Source organism: Mesoplodon densirostris, chromosome 4, assembly GCF_025265405.1.
Source record: "Mesoplodon densirostris isolate mMesDen1 chromosome 4, mMesDen1 primary haplotype, whole genome shotgun sequence".
NCBI classification, from domain to species: Eukaryota; Metazoa; Chordata; class Mammalia; order Artiodactyla; family Ziphiidae; genus Mesoplodon; species Mesoplodon densirostris.
This window is the reverse complement of record NC_082664.1, coordinates 76,368,247-76,383,435: the sequence shown is the minus strand read 5'-3', so window position 1 is coordinate 76,383,435 and position 15,189 is coordinate 76,368,247. Positions and strand designations below refer to the sequence as shown.

The following is a 15,189-nucleotide window of genomic DNA, read 5'->3' as shown; positions in this document are numbered from 1 at the left end:
TACACTACCAAATGTAAAATAGATAGCTAGTGGGAAGCAGCCGCATTGCACAGGGAGATCAGCTCGGTGGTTTGTGACCACCTAGAGGGGTGGGATAGGGAGGGTGACGCAAGAGGGAAGAGATATGGGAACATATGTATATGTATAACTGACTCACTTTGTTATAAAGCAGAAACTAACACACCATTGTAAAGCAATTATACTCCAATAAAGATGTTAAAAAAATATATATTATTTGACCAAATTGCAGGCAAATGCAAAAAAAAAAAAAAAAGACACATGCACCCCAATGTTCATTGCAGCACTATTTACCATAGCCAGGTCATGGAAGCAACCTAAATGCCCATCGACAGACGAATGGATAAAGAAGATGTGGTATATATATACAATGGAATATTAGCCATAAAAAGGAACGAAATTGGGTCATTTGTTGAGACGTGAATGGATCTAGAGACTGTCATACAGAGTGAAGTAAGTCAGAAAGAGAAAAACAAATATCGTATATTAATGCATATATGTGGAACCTAGAAAAATGGTACAGATGAACCAGTTTGCAGGGCAGAAATAGAGACACAGATGTAGAGAACAAATGTGTGGACACCAAGCGGGGAAAGTGGTGGGGGGGGCGGTGGGTGGAGTGGTGGGATGAATTGGGAGATTGGAGTTGACATATATATACTAATATGTATAAAATAGATAACTAATAAGAACCTGCTGTATAAAAAATAAAATTAAATTAATAAAAAATAAAAATTTAAAAAGTGATGCCTATTATATACAATCTTTAGTGTAATTATTTGATTAATATATATCTCCCCCACTAAGACTGCAAGCTCTGTGAAAGCAGAAACTGTATTGCTTACCTGTGAAATGTCACATAGTAAACACTCTATAAATATTTACCAAGTAAATGATGTCTGATGTCAATCTAGAAATGATCTCCACAGAGCAATTTAATATACCTGTTTATATGGAGCCTCCAAAAGCTTTGAAATATGTCAAGTGTGTACTGTAGGCAAATGAGTAAAGCAACCTACTCATTTCACTGCTGAGTAGACTGGCTACTGTTACCATCTCCAATTTATGGGGAAAGAAAGTGGGGCAACTATTATTCTCATTTTTCCAAATGGAGAAAATGAGGGAGGTATTATTATCCCTATTTTACAGATGAAGAAACTGAGACCCAGAGAGGTAGTTATTTGCCTAAATCACAGGGTAAGTTAGTAGTAACTGGATTAGAACCTAAATCTTCTTTCACAGCCTTAAGCTTTTCCCTGAAAATTGTCAATTTTACATGCTCCACCCTATAGGCAATGAGAATGGTTCACAGAAGATGCTTATTAAAGAACTGGAACACAGATCTGATTCTTTCCTTCTACTGCAATACCACGTTCAATGATGATTTACATAATGTTCATGTCCATTACCTTACTTGATTCTCACAGCTACTTTCTTGGGTGCACAGGTCAGGCACTATCATCCCTATTTACCTTTGCAAAGACTGAGGTTCAGAGAGGCGAAGAGCTTTGATCAAAGTCACATACTGCATAGGTAGCAAGGCCTGAACCAGAGGCATGACCTTGGACTCCTGGCCCAAGGGTTCCTCCTACTCCAAGCTGCCTCTCCTCTAGAAATTACAGAACACACACCTTAACTGCAGGGTTTTTAGACTTTACACTGTCCAAATGAGGGTTATCTGGAGTGGCTTTGAAAGAGGAAAACTGGGGGCTTCCCTGGTGGCGCAGTGGTTAAGAATCCGCCTGCCAATGCAGAGGACACAGGTTCGAGCCCTGGTCTGGGAAGCTGCCACGAGCTGCGGAGCAACTAAGCCCGCGCACCCCAACCAATGAAGCCCGCGCACCCCAACTACTGAAGCCCGTGCGCCTAGAGCCCAGGCTCTGCGACAAGAGAAGCTACCACAATGAGAAGCACACGCACCGCGAAGAAGAGTAGCCCCTCTCCCCACAACCAGAGAAAGCCCACGTGCAGCAACGAAGACCCAATACAGCCAGAAATAAATAAATAAAATAAATGAATTTATTAAAAAAAAAAAAGAAAAAGGAGAACTGGGAAAGGGCTTTTCTACCTTGGCTATGAACCTTTCTTGATGAGAGGTTGGAAGAAAGTTGATTATGGCAGAGATTTTTTTTCTTCATTGTTTTCCTCTTAGACTCATCAGCTACAAAGCCATTCAAGAATGAGATGCCCAACTGTCTGGTAGAGCCAAGGTACTGGAGGTCAGGGTTTCAATCCTCTCTTTCATCCACCCCAATTGGGAAAATAACCGTCTCATCACATAGATCTTCTTTAGTGAAAAATCAGTCCTAGAGTGCCTGGACAATGAGGTCCAGCTTGGCTTGTTCTGGCAAAGAAAAGCCAAGTGAACCACTCCATTAAAAAGGGGACAAGTTGTATCAGTGAGCAAGTTGTCACTAGAAAAACTGCTGGAATTGAGAAAATCCACATTTGCCATGAATAACTGATGACTTCACCTGTGGGCAAATACTTATGTGATTCCTATTAAGGCCTTACTCACTTCCAGGCCTGTCCATGCTAGAAGGCTGTAGTCATCAAAGAATTTCCTAGGGCATGGAATTACAGACTTCTAATGCCCAAGAGACTCTCAAATCCAAAAGGCTTTGGCCTTCCCTACTGACTCATGCTCGTCTTGGAATCTAGCCAGAGCTTCTCCTGGCCCTTGGAGGTTCTGTCCTTTTCTATGATATCCAGAGAAAGCCAAGGTGAACCTTCTTTGTGCTTCTCCCACAAAGTGGCTGGAAGGGTCTCAGGCTTTTCAGAACTAGGGGAACAGCATGGAAGCAGTGTCAGCATATCGAGGCCAGGCTTTGATCCTCATGGCAGGCCTGGAATCTCACCATGCTTCTCACCCTGTGTCCACTTCCCATCAGGATTGTACAAACAGCTACCTCAGGGTGACGGCTGATCAAGACTCCGACACACACCCTGTGGTGTTGCCATCTCCTGCCGAACAGAGATGTGGAAGGCGCTCTAGGACCCTGCTGGTTTGGATTCCATGCTAAAGAGTGAAATGGGTGCTAGACTTAGAGTCGGAGGAGCCATTGAGTTCTTGCTTTGCCACTCATAAGCCGTGTGACCTGAATTTTTCTGAGAGCCTCTGCTTCATCTGTTAAATGGGAATACTTGCTCCCTCCTTGCCTACCTCACAGGGTTGTTGTGGGGATGAAAGGTGATCACACATGCATGGAAACACTTTATAATCTGTTTAATGCCAGCAAATATAAGAAGCTACTAGGATTTATAGCAGTAGGGATAGAGATAATCTCTAGAAGACACCAATAATGGTCTTGTTTTGGAAGTTTGGCTCTGAAATAGCACTGCAGAGCCAGGACCATGAAGCATTGTCTGGGTACAATTTTTAGATGCCACAGGTGGGTGGCCAACAGGTAATTACATCTCAAAAAGTATTTATTGAGCACCCACTCTGTACATGCTTGCTTCGAAAGGTAATTGGGAAGTACTTGTTCACACATGGACTTTTAACATAATAGATGGAGCCAACCACCACCCACCAGCCATTGAAAGACAGGCATCCTGGCCTGAGGGGCTAAGAGTGCTGAGCCCTCAAAAATGACCATTAAGGATTCATATCAGGCTTCCAGCATCTCCTTGTCTGGTTGGGAAACCAGGCACCAGCAGTGAGAGGCTTTGTCTACCTCAGTGGTTCTCATCCAGCGGCAATTCTGCACCATCTCCCCACCCTCAGGGGACAATTGGTAGTGTCTGGAGACATTTTTGGCTGTCACAACTGGGGAGGCAGTGCTACTGGCATCTAATGGGTAGAGGCCAGGGATGCTGCATGGGACAGCCCCCCAAAACAACAAAGTATCTGGCCCAAAAGGTAATAGTGCCAAGGTTGGGATAAGCCTGTCATCATCTGGTTAATTCCTAAAGTCCTTTTCAAATCTGAACTTAAATGAGATTTGGGTGCTTGGTGTTTTGTTTGTTTTTTGCTAAGTGCAAAAATTTATTGTTTATGGGAATAACTCATTTTTAAGCTAAAAAAATATTTTTTCAGCACACAACATTAAATTTACCACCTTAACCATTTTTAAGTGTACGGTATTGTTAAGCATATTCAGGGACTTCCCTGGCGGTCCAGTGTTTAAGAGTCCATGCTTCCACTGCAGAGGGCGCAGGTTCGATCCCTGGTCAGGGAACTAAGATCCCGAATGCAGCCAAAAAAATAAAGCATATTCACGTTGCTGGCAGACAGGTCTCTAATGTATGATCTGGCTTAGACTGACTGCTATTTTTCAACGAATACTTTCTAAGCACTTACCCTGTGCCAGGCTGAATACACGGGGATGTGAAAATGAGAAAGACTCAGTCCCTGCCCTCAGGGAATCGTGTGGAGAAGTGAACATGATGCATGTGGACACCACCAGGGAGAGCAGAAGTTGCATGAGCGCAACTGTGACTCATGACAAGATGTTAGGGATGGAAAAGGTCACCGGAGGAGGCTGTTCAAAGAAAGCTTCCTGGAACAGGGAAGCACAAGAAGCTGATGAGTAAGTAGACTCAAGTCAACAGAGAGAAAAGGAAAAGCATTGGCTGCTTGATAAACAGGTCAGACTTGGGCTGAATTTGCCAGTTCTTCTCATCACCCAATCAACCTAATCTAATCTACGTTTCTAAACCAGAATTAGTGAGTGTGGAGGTGGGGTGGGAGTGGGGATTGGGGGAAGAGGAGGTGGTGGACGATGAGCTTAAAGGAGAGAACGAAACTAATATTTACTGAACATATACCATAGGATACCAGCCTTATTTTATTTTATTTTATTTTATTTATTTATTTTTGCGGTACGCGGTCCTCTCACTGCTGTGGCCTCTCCTGTTGCGGACCACAGGCTCTGGACGCGCAGGCTCAGCGGCCATGGCTCATGGGCCCAGCCACTCCACGGCATGTGGGATCTTCCCAGACCGGGGCACGAACCCGTGTCCCCTGCATCGGCAGGCGGACTCTCAACCACTGCACCGCCAGGGAAGCCCTACCAGCTTTATTTTAATACTCAACAAGAAATTTCTATTTTACTGATAATTAACTTGTTCCAGGTTACCAAGCTTGTAAATAGGGAAGTAGTTTAAAAATCCAGGACTATCTCCAAAGCTCTTCCTGTTCTGTGATATCATCAATGGTTCCTCCCTTTCCACAACATGCTGACACAAATCATGGAAAAATTCATTCTGTGCTTCCTACTTCCAGCATCAGGGCCCACTTAACAAATGCCTCCTTATCCCTAAGGCAACCTGACCTGGCTGTATCAGCTGCTGAGTAAACACCCTATGCAGAATTGTACTCTAAAGAGGCAGCTAAAGCATTTACGCATCTCACAGATGTACAAACAGACACCTTGAAAATCTATATATACTGAGAAAAGTACACTAGCAATTCTGCAGCAATGGAACACCCTCTGGGTTGTCGACCTTCACAATATGCTGCTCAGTGTGAGGCTGCCCAGAGCATCTTAAGGCATGATGTGAAATCCTCTCCCCAGGAGTGACGTCACTGGTAATGCTGAAGATATTTACAGCAGGGAGCAAACCAATGGGAAGACTCATGACCGTGTGGAAGGATGAGGGATGAGATGCAATCGATAAAGCTTCTCAGCTCAGACTTCATTCATTCTATAAATAAAACAGCTTAAAATAGACTTGAGAGATAATTTGGCTTCTTAGAAGTAAAATTTACCGGTGCTTAGCACAGGGCCTAGCACATAATGCTGAATGAGTGTTTGCGAAATGTTAAATATGGGCCGATCCGGATCCTATGACCAGCAGCCCCTACCCCTGAGCCAGGGAGCTGTCTGCACTTTGCCATTCCAGATGTCCAGGGAGAAGAGCCAGTGGGGGGGTGGGGTGGGGAGGGTGGGGAGGGCTCTTTTGCAGGCAGGTTCTGGGAGGGGAACAAGGCATGATCCTTCTCGCTCTGTACGCTCAGCTGGGAGTTAAAAATTAGAAGGGATGGACTCCTAACTTTCTGTTGTTTGGGGTGGTTCAGAATATATTCTTGGGATTATTTGCTCATGCCTGCTTTTTTGATAACCCCTCACCCCCCCCCAAAAAAAATAACAACCAAACAACAAGAGCAACAACAGACATTCCTGAAGCATTTCTTTGCAGGCAGCTGTGCTGCTGGATTAACCCTCAGAGGAAAGCAGAAAACCTTGGTAGCTGGGCAACTTGAAAGCCTCACCCAGTATGCCCCATACCTCCGTGCCACTTCAGTAAGCCGATTTCATTCAGAAAAAGTGATATATATGGTGCTGGCCTCTCTGAGAAGGTCATCTGATCTGGGTACAGGGTGTTTTTGTGTTGCTGCTTTTCTAAACAGAATGGGCTGTTTGGTTCTGTTTCTTGGAACATAGTTTTTTACCTGCTGGGTTTCTATTTTCTTTCCCTAACCTAAGTGTCTCCTGCTACTCACTTATTCTGCATAACTCTGCTCTTTGAGAGAACATATTGCAGCCCTGCCGGTAGCAGGCTCAACCAGCTTGCTCCTTGAGCTCCCTGGTTCCTGGCACGAAGCAACAAGATACCTGGTTCCAGCCACCCTGAGCTCCATGCTGTGGAGCATTTTGATTAAGCCCAGTGGCTTCAGAGTTCAATGACCTGGATGGGAATCCTGGCTCTGCCACTGTTCAGTTACTTATTCATTCAATCCCATCCTTTCTATCACAGTACTTATTTCATGGGATTAGATGAGAATATTCATAAAGCACTGATCAGGTACTACGAATTGGGTGCGTAGTAGTGCTCAGGAAATGGTAGCTACTTGTATTATTATTATTATTATTATTACTACACCGCTGGGTATAGCGTTACTTCCCAGCTCTGTGACTCAATATCCCCATGTTTAAAATAGAGTTATAGAGACTTCCCTGGTGGCACAGTGGTTAAGAACCCACCTGCCAATGCAGGGGACACGGGTTTGAGCCCTGGTCCGGGAGGATCCCACGTGCTGAGCCTGCGCTCTAGAGCCCGTGAGACACAACTACTGAGCCCATGCGCCACAACTACTGAGCCTGCACTCTAGAGCCCACGTGCCACAACTAGTGAAGCCCATGCACCTAGAGCCCGTGCTCCACAACAAGAGAAGCCACCGCAATGAGAAGCCCGCACACCGCAATGAAGAGTAGGCCCCACTTGCCGCAACTAGAGAAAGCCCGCGTGCAGCGACGAAGACTCAATGCAGCCATAAATAAATAAATAAAATTAATTAATTAATTAAAAAATAAAATAGAGTTATAATACCTATTTCCATAGGACTGTAGTCAGGATTAAATAAGGTAATATATGTAAAGAGTTTATAGCACAGGAACTGGCATTTAGTAAGAGCTCAATAAATACTATATTTTAAACATCTTGTTAGCTGAAAGAGAGTGGTCTAATAGCTAGACCTGCATCCAATATTGCTCTGCAGCAAATATACCAAGGTAACCCATAAACATACATTGTGCTAAAAACAAAATGGTCTAACAAATCATGAATCTTTTCTGTAGGCTCTGTAGCTGAACTAGTGCCTTCAGACCTAGATTCTGGGTACATACCTAAATACATAACTGATATAAAGTGACCTAAACAGCCAGGAACTCTGTGGGCGCCTCTACCATGGCTACAAAGAATGCTGGTCCTGAGAGGAAAGGTGTGCATGTGGGAGAGTTAATGGGAGCGTGGTCTGTGCTGATCACATCCTGCAGTAGCTGAGCCAGCGCACCTCAGGCTCCCCGACAAGTGTTCCTGCAGCTGTACCAGAACGATACCTTCTTCCACTCCCAGCCGATTGCTCAGTTCTCATTTATAGTGGGACACTTCCTCGCCTGGGACGCAACACTAACTGCTTCATCTATAAAAACAAATAAGGACCTCTGCCCAGGATCTAAATGAAAACACCTCTTTTAGGACATGAAAATTAAAAGAGTAGAGAACAATGCTTACAAGCTTGATTCAAGATTCAGACAAGCTCTATGTTTGAGTCTTCAATACTTTTCAGCTGTGTGACCTTCAGCAAGTTGCTTGTCCCTCTGAGCCTCTATTTTCTTATCTGGATAAAGGGCGAAGAAGTGCCTACCACACGGGATTATTGTGAGGGATAAATAAGACAATGTATGTTTGGTAACTGGACAGCGTCTGGCACATAATAAGTGTTTAATAATGACAGCTATTAACAGTAGCTTTGATAGCATCAATTAATGAATTTTGCTGCTCCTTCATACTCTCCTTAGATTTGGAGGTGACTCCACATTCATGGAGAAATCTAAGTTCACCTGTTGCCAACAGGTTTCCTTGGCCAAGTATGTGGAGAGCAATAGCCTGGTTAGATTAGGGCAGAGGTGATGTTGAAAAATTAAAAACAGGTCAACCTCATTTCCAAGTTGATGGAATTATCCCTGGCTTAAAGATTTTCAAGCCAGGTTCCCAAGAGCCCTTCAGATAAATACTTTTCATTACTACTGTCTTCAGATCTTTGTCCAAGGCTCAATTAAATTCAACAATCATTTGAGTAACTGTTTCACGTCAGGGACTCTGCTGAGCACTAAAGATTCAGAGACGTATGCGACACATTTTTTTTGCTCAAGGAAATAACAGTTTAGTCATTTTCCGTCTACTCCCAGAATTATCTTCTCTACTTCATCTTTCTCCATGTCCTTCAGGATGCTTCTTAATCTAGTTCTGGGTGAGAACTCCTCTCTCTTTGTGCTTCTCACCATTCACCTAACTTTGTCCTCCTTACACAGCTCAACCATATCATAAATTTTCAATGTTCTCTGTCTAATGTATATAAATCTCATCTCCCCAGTCAGATTATAAATAATTCTAGGGCATGAGTCTTCTATTAGTTCATTTTATATTCTTGTAACACCTGCCATTTTGCTATTCCTATTTTAAATCATCAATGATGATTGTGAGTGAAATTTTATGAGGTTTTATGAAACATAGTTTAACTTATCCCTCTAAGTCAATTGGATATGAGATAGATTTGAGGCAGTTGCTACTTTCCCATACCTCATGACCTGATTAACTTAGGAAATTTCCTTTCTCTTTTTGCCTTCAAATTCTCTTCCTTCCACAGTGTTGACAGTGCACACCAGATCACTGAATTCCATGTGAAAAATGCCATTTCTATTTTTGCATTTGGTCTTGAAAAAACTTGAATCACTGTCATCCACTCGGAAACCCCTCTAGAGGACAGGGCAGCTACTCAGCACATTTGTAAATCAACAGCCACACAGGAGGGGAAATGGAAAGGATTTCGTCTCCACAACACCCTAACGGGGAAATGTGTGTCTCAGCTTAAATGGAGATACAATCGTGACTATTAACTGTACAAGGACTCTTGCACTTTGGAAAAATATCCTGATTTCTCTGAAATCACATATTTGGGATCTCTTTTCACCATAGACTACCAGAGTTACTATTCTGGTTGCTATAATACCAATGGGAGCATTGGGACTATTCTTACTGTGAAGTGCTATCCATGAGGCTGTGGACAAATCAGTAGTAGCATTCAACTAAAACTATACCTCTTATACCTGGACACTCCCATTTCTTCATAGTCTTAGACAAACGATAAAGAAAGAGACAAAAACAAGCTCAGTATATAGGAGAATATTCTCTACTCTTGAATACCTGCACATATGTAGGGGTGGGTGAGCAAGGCTGAGGCAGGAAGGAGGTCTGATTGTGCTTGTGTGTATGTGTCTGTGGATATAACCGAACCTTCCCAAAGGGGGAAAATTCTTAATCCTCTCAGTCAAACTGGTGAAAGAGGTAACAGGCTCTGGGCTATTTATAGACCTTAAATTGGCATGTGCTATACATATTGAGTACTTTGCTGATCTCATTTTTTATAGCAATTGAAATAAAGGAGAGACAGAAAAGGTAATGAGAGATTCAAATCATGACTATAATTGTTTAAAATAACATTACCTTTCTTAAACTGTAGATGCCTGGAAAACCTCCCAGAGTCAGAGAATTAGATAAAGTGGGATTCCACTTTGAAAGCAGAGTGGAGATACCATGATGTATGAAGGCTGGGTGTAGAGGTGAAGAGGACTATCTGAATATTGTACTGATTTTATTTGATTTCAAGGGTGTTCTCCAGTGCCACCATTGCTCAGGTGCCAAAATGCCTCTGTGCTACCATGAGGACCATGGGGTTATCCAAGTGCTGTGGGCACCAGGATACCACATGCCTTCAAAAGGAAGTCTGCACAGAAACCTATCTGGCCTGACTGTCCCATGCCCCTTTCTCTGGGAGAAAGGTAAAGCCCTCTACCAAAGACAGCAGAAGAAACTCTCACCCTCTGGAGTGAGGACAGTAATGACCCATTGCCCATCGACCTCTAGGGCCTCTCTGGAAAGAGGAATATGTGTTGTCTCGAGATGGAGCCATATTTGGGACCCCCTGCCCGGTACAGTACAGTTAGGGGGTTGGAGTGGCCTGCACTGGCACTCTCGGGGACACTCAGGCTCCCCCAGTTTCAAAGCCTCCCGCCGGGCTCCCCATTCTAGTTATTCCCATTTCCCTTTGAGGACCTCACAGGGTCTTCCGTGGATGTTAAGAGACGTGGATGTTACATGGACTCCATTAAGCAACGAGAGAAACTGCCAACTACACATTTACAGAAAAGCAAAATCGGTCTCTTCTTTTCTCCCATAATTTATTTCCTCATCTCTGAAATGGGAATAACAGCCCTATCACAGGTATTTCGCCAAGAGAAAGTGCTATATAAGGTGTAAAAGCTATAGAAAGGCAAAGCATTCTTATACTGCTGTTTGTAGCTATATTTATTATTACACACCCCCTAGGCCCATAGTCTCATATAATGTAAACAATGAAACAGCGACTAAGTATGTCTCAAAAGCCAGTCCACACCCTGCTAAGGAGATGGCTGGAGGAAAGCCTGTTAAAAATCTAGGTTCCCCAGCCCTACCTTAAGTCAACTGAATCAGAACCCTCAAGTGTGGAGCCCGGAGACCTATATTTTCAACAAGCTCCCAGGCAACAATGACCATCAGCCAGATGTGTGCCCCTATTTGCTCCATTCCGTGAACACTGGACAGAACTTCTCAGCCGGGTTTGGAGGAAGAGATGTATGACATACAGCACTTCCTATACCTCTCAAACTTGACCAGTGGGAATAGGTTACAGCACAGGTGAATGACAACTCTTTTCTAAGGGAGCAGGAAGTAGAAATAGTGCTTTACGGGGGTTGGGGGAATGAGGGGTTAAGGTTCTACAAGAGGACCACCAGACGGGGAGGAGTGGTCGGTGGGGAAAGGAATTGGACTCACCTACAATGATACCACAAGCACTGACCAATCCAATCTCTTTCTTCAGGGCCACTCCGCCCCCTCCAGAACCAGTCTCGGGGCTGGCCTCCGACTCGCTCCCACCTGGGTGGTTCTTTCCAGTGTTGTTTCGGTGCCTGGCTCCTTTTTCCATGTTTCTCAGTAGGATTTCAACCTCCAAAAGGTCTCTCTCTTTCTAATGCATATGGGTGTAAATATATTTAGAGAGAAAGCCTTTCAAATGGAGATGTCCTTTTCCGTGATGTGATAAGGACCACTCCTACCCTCTTAAAAAAAAAAAAAAAAAAAAAAAAGACCCAGGCAGATAAAAGAGAAAAATGAAAATATTTCTACTCTGCCTTCACACTTTCTTGTCACTCGTGCTTACAAACAAGGAAAGTGTTGCTGGGGGCGGCAGGGGGGAGACATAGATATTTAAATATAAAAATAGAACTGTACCAGCTACTCCGGCTGGAATTCTCCTGAAAAAGGATGTAGCTCTTCAGAAACCAGGACCTTTCTGCAATGTGTACCAGGCAGTGGCTTATTTCAGATGCTTCAAAGAGGTAGTCCGGATTTTCCTCAGCTCTTCCCCTAAGAAAATAGATTGTCTTTACCTCCCCTTACCCTTTTCTTTTATGATGAGGATAAAAGTAGTTTTAATTAACTGACAGGAAAAAAGGCAATCCTCCGGTACTCTCTTCTCTCCCAGAAACAACTGTGGACCCGACCGGTTTGCTCTAGGTCCTATTTCCACCTGGCGTGTGTTGCTTTCCCCTCCCCGTCTCCTGCCTTCCGCTTTCTCCAGATGTCCTCTTCGGACTCGCTTGTTTTCTTGTCCCTGTTTGCCTTCTTCCGATCTGCGTCCTCACGGCACAGACTGCCCCATCTCCCGTGGTTACAGGAGAGTGGCTCTGGCACAAACGAACGTGTTCCCCTTTTAGCGAGGGGTTTTATGTGCTGAGCTAGCTCCGCCCCCACCTCCTCCGTTCCTATCCATCCTCTGTCTCCTCCTTTCTGTTCAATGTAAATAGCATCACACAGCCGCCAAAGATCACCGAGAAGATGGATTAAAAGACTTCCCTTTGTAATCGATCGGCTCTCTTTTCTCCATCTTTCTCTTTGTAAGTAGTGGAAGTATTAAAAATCCTCCCATGTCGACCGTTCCGGCAGAGTTCATGAGCTGGTATAGCATTACAGGTCTTTCAGCAGATGTGGGCTTTATAAATAAGGCACCGGTTGTGCAGACACTTTAGTACCATCAGAAATACACTGGCGAATGTATTAAAATATTTATGTCTGGCAGATTTGAGGATACAGGAGAGAAGGCTGTAGGGACATTACCTTCAAGTATCTGAAAACAGGAGGAAATTCAGGGTGGGAGAGGGGAATGGAAAGAATTAAGAATAATGGAAAAGAGGTTCATTTAGTATAATTGTGAGCAGCTGTGAGGAGTAGCGTGGAAACAAAATTACCCGGAAGAGGTGGCAGCCTCAGCGTTCGCAGCTCTTATTTAGTGTTATCTGAAACAGGGGGGAAAAAAAGAAAAGACCCCCACTCTGGTCCCAGGAAAGAATGACACAAAATCTGGTGGAATGGGGCCTTTCACAGCTTCTAATACTTTTGCGTCTATAAATTATTAGAAAGGCAGACTGGAGAGGGGGTGGGGAGCTATAAGCACCTCTCTGATCATGAAGCAGATTGTTTATGTTAAGAGATTACTTATTTCCATACTGATACTGTATCTTGGCTTCTGTGAAGAATTTTACCCAGAAACTACTGCCTTATGTGAGAGCAATGACACTTATTTATAATTGCAAAGTACTCTGAAAAAAACAGCAAGAAGCAATATAGCAGACAACACTGTAAGTCTAAAATGAAATTATTTTGAATCTGTATTACATACATTATGCAAAAGCACTTGATTTTAAAGTGGGTCTAAAAAATAAAGTTCCCCAAGCTGACCACTAAGTACAGAAATTGGCCTCACTTTTTGTAGAATGTTCCAAAAGATTTTGGATTTTCAGGGAAGTAAGTAATTCCTTAAAATGGGGATAGTTGAGCTATTGTAGGAAGGGCTTTTCCACATGGGGTAAAGTCCAATTGGCAATCTTTTCCACTTCGCCCCTTGACCACTCAGCAAGTATTAAGAGGTTTCAAAGGTTAGGAGTTCAACGGCTTCTCCTTCTGCAGTTCAAGATATAGCAAATTGAAAGCCTCAGCAAAAAAAAAAAAAAAAAAAAAAAAAAAAAAAAAGTGAGGGTGGTGATGTAAAAAGGATTTTTAACAAAAAGAACAGACAAAGCAGGGAATATATAGCACAAAACTCCATGGGAGGGGATGAGTCATGGGAAATGAAAAAATTTTGAATTGCTTTTGGCCTTTCCTGACAATATCAGAAAGCATCAACCATCTGGTTTGAAGACTTCTGCTCAAATTTCAATGTCAAGTTATAAAACAAATAATCTTTCTGCTCTCAAACATGAATTCCTTCAGTAATGTTTCAATTCAAACGGTGTAGATATAATATGAGATAAAACATGAATGTGATGAATTTGAGGTCTCTTGCCAAAACTGGTGCAAACTGATCACAATATGGTAAGCTTTAGCCACCTCAACGTATGAACTAAGAAGCTAAAGGGAGAGTGGGATCAAATACAACTTTGGGATGCAATGGTATTAAGCACACCCAATTGGAAAGAAAGGATTTTTGAAATTTAATATTTCTCTTTCTTTAGCACTTGGAGCTTACAAGTGGCTTATCATTATCTATTAATGGTACAATGTAAAAGGTGGAAAAGGAATCTCCCCACCCCACCCCCTAAATAAACAGGACCAGTTATTCATATTATAAGGCTTCCTTCAGGTTTGGATCTTTTTGTGAAATAAATCCTAAGTGTGTCAAAATTCCACATGGTTCACATTGAACGCAGGAGAGAAAAGTCTTCGCGAGATATGTTGAGAAAAATCTATAGAAATAATTAACTGCAGGTTATTAAATTTTTAACACTGAGTTCTTTTTTATTCATAACTCGATTCTACATTTGCCTTTATAATTTAAAATCTGTTGTCTACATTTAAATAGTACATTATCTACAAACTGTTTTCTGCACAATATCTTGATTTTTTTCCCCCTCATTAAATACTTTGGGGAGACAAGGCTGTAATTTTTCCTTATTTTAAAGATTAGGAAGCTGAAGCTCAGAGAATGTCTTACCTGAGGACAAAGATAAGACACCTTTGGACAAGTGGGATATCAGTGGTTTACACTGAGATCTTCCCAGGACACTACAGCTACTTGCTGATGCCTCAGCTTATTCTGAGGGAAACAGAAGACCTTTGATCAGGGCCATGTCTACGCTTCTTGAATTGGTGTCATAACTGTGCTTTTAGAGACCCGCCTTGATGCCACACCTAACACCCATTCAGTGAGACCCACAGGTCTTAATCTGCCCCCCACCGCCCCATTTGTCACCCCTTCCCATAGTCCTCGGTTTGGTCAGTTTCCAAGTACTTTAGTACAACTCTGTTTCCAATATCTGAGTCACTGTTTACTGTTGTTTTTCATGCTGAAGATGCGAAGAAATTGATCTTTTTACCCAGGGAAAGTGTGGGTAAGAGGGTCGTTTTCTTAGGAATCTGTACTTAGGAAGAGAAAGGCTGTGTGAGGCTGACATCTACTGCACAAAGAGGGATATGGCATGGGGGCATGCTGCTTGTATGGAAGCTGAACAAAAACGCTGTCATGTTTCAATATTCCCTTTTTGAAACAACAGGTAAGAAGCATCTGTTAATGCAAAGGGGTAGAGTTAATGCACAAAGCACATTCACTCCATTCTTCACTTTTATTTTTTT

The 15,189-nt window shown here is 42.9% G+C and overlaps 1 protein-coding gene across 2 annotated transcripts in view; it reads right to left on the bottom strand.

Moving 5' to 3' along the window:
• The window catches only part of SLC7A8 (solute carrier family 7 member 8), a 56,942-nt gene extending 44,673 nt beyond the window's left edge, over window positions 1–12,269 (bottom strand). Inside the window, exons 1-2 of one of the 2 annotated variants that reach the window (XM_060096463.1) lie at window positions 11,794–12,269; window positions 11,338–11,530 (exon numbers count right to left, since the gene is read on the bottom strand). In XM_060096463.1, the coding sequence (XP_059952446.1) occupies window positions 11,338–11,488 (151 nt within the window). In that variant the 5' untranslated portion in view covers window positions 11,489–11,530; window positions 11,794–12,269. Of the gene's footprint in view, window positions 1–11,337; window positions 11,640–11,793 lie in introns of those variants that run through there. The other variant, XM_060096462.1, reaches the window with a different exon arrangement.
• Window positions 12,270–15,189: the final 2,920 nt, after the last annotated feature.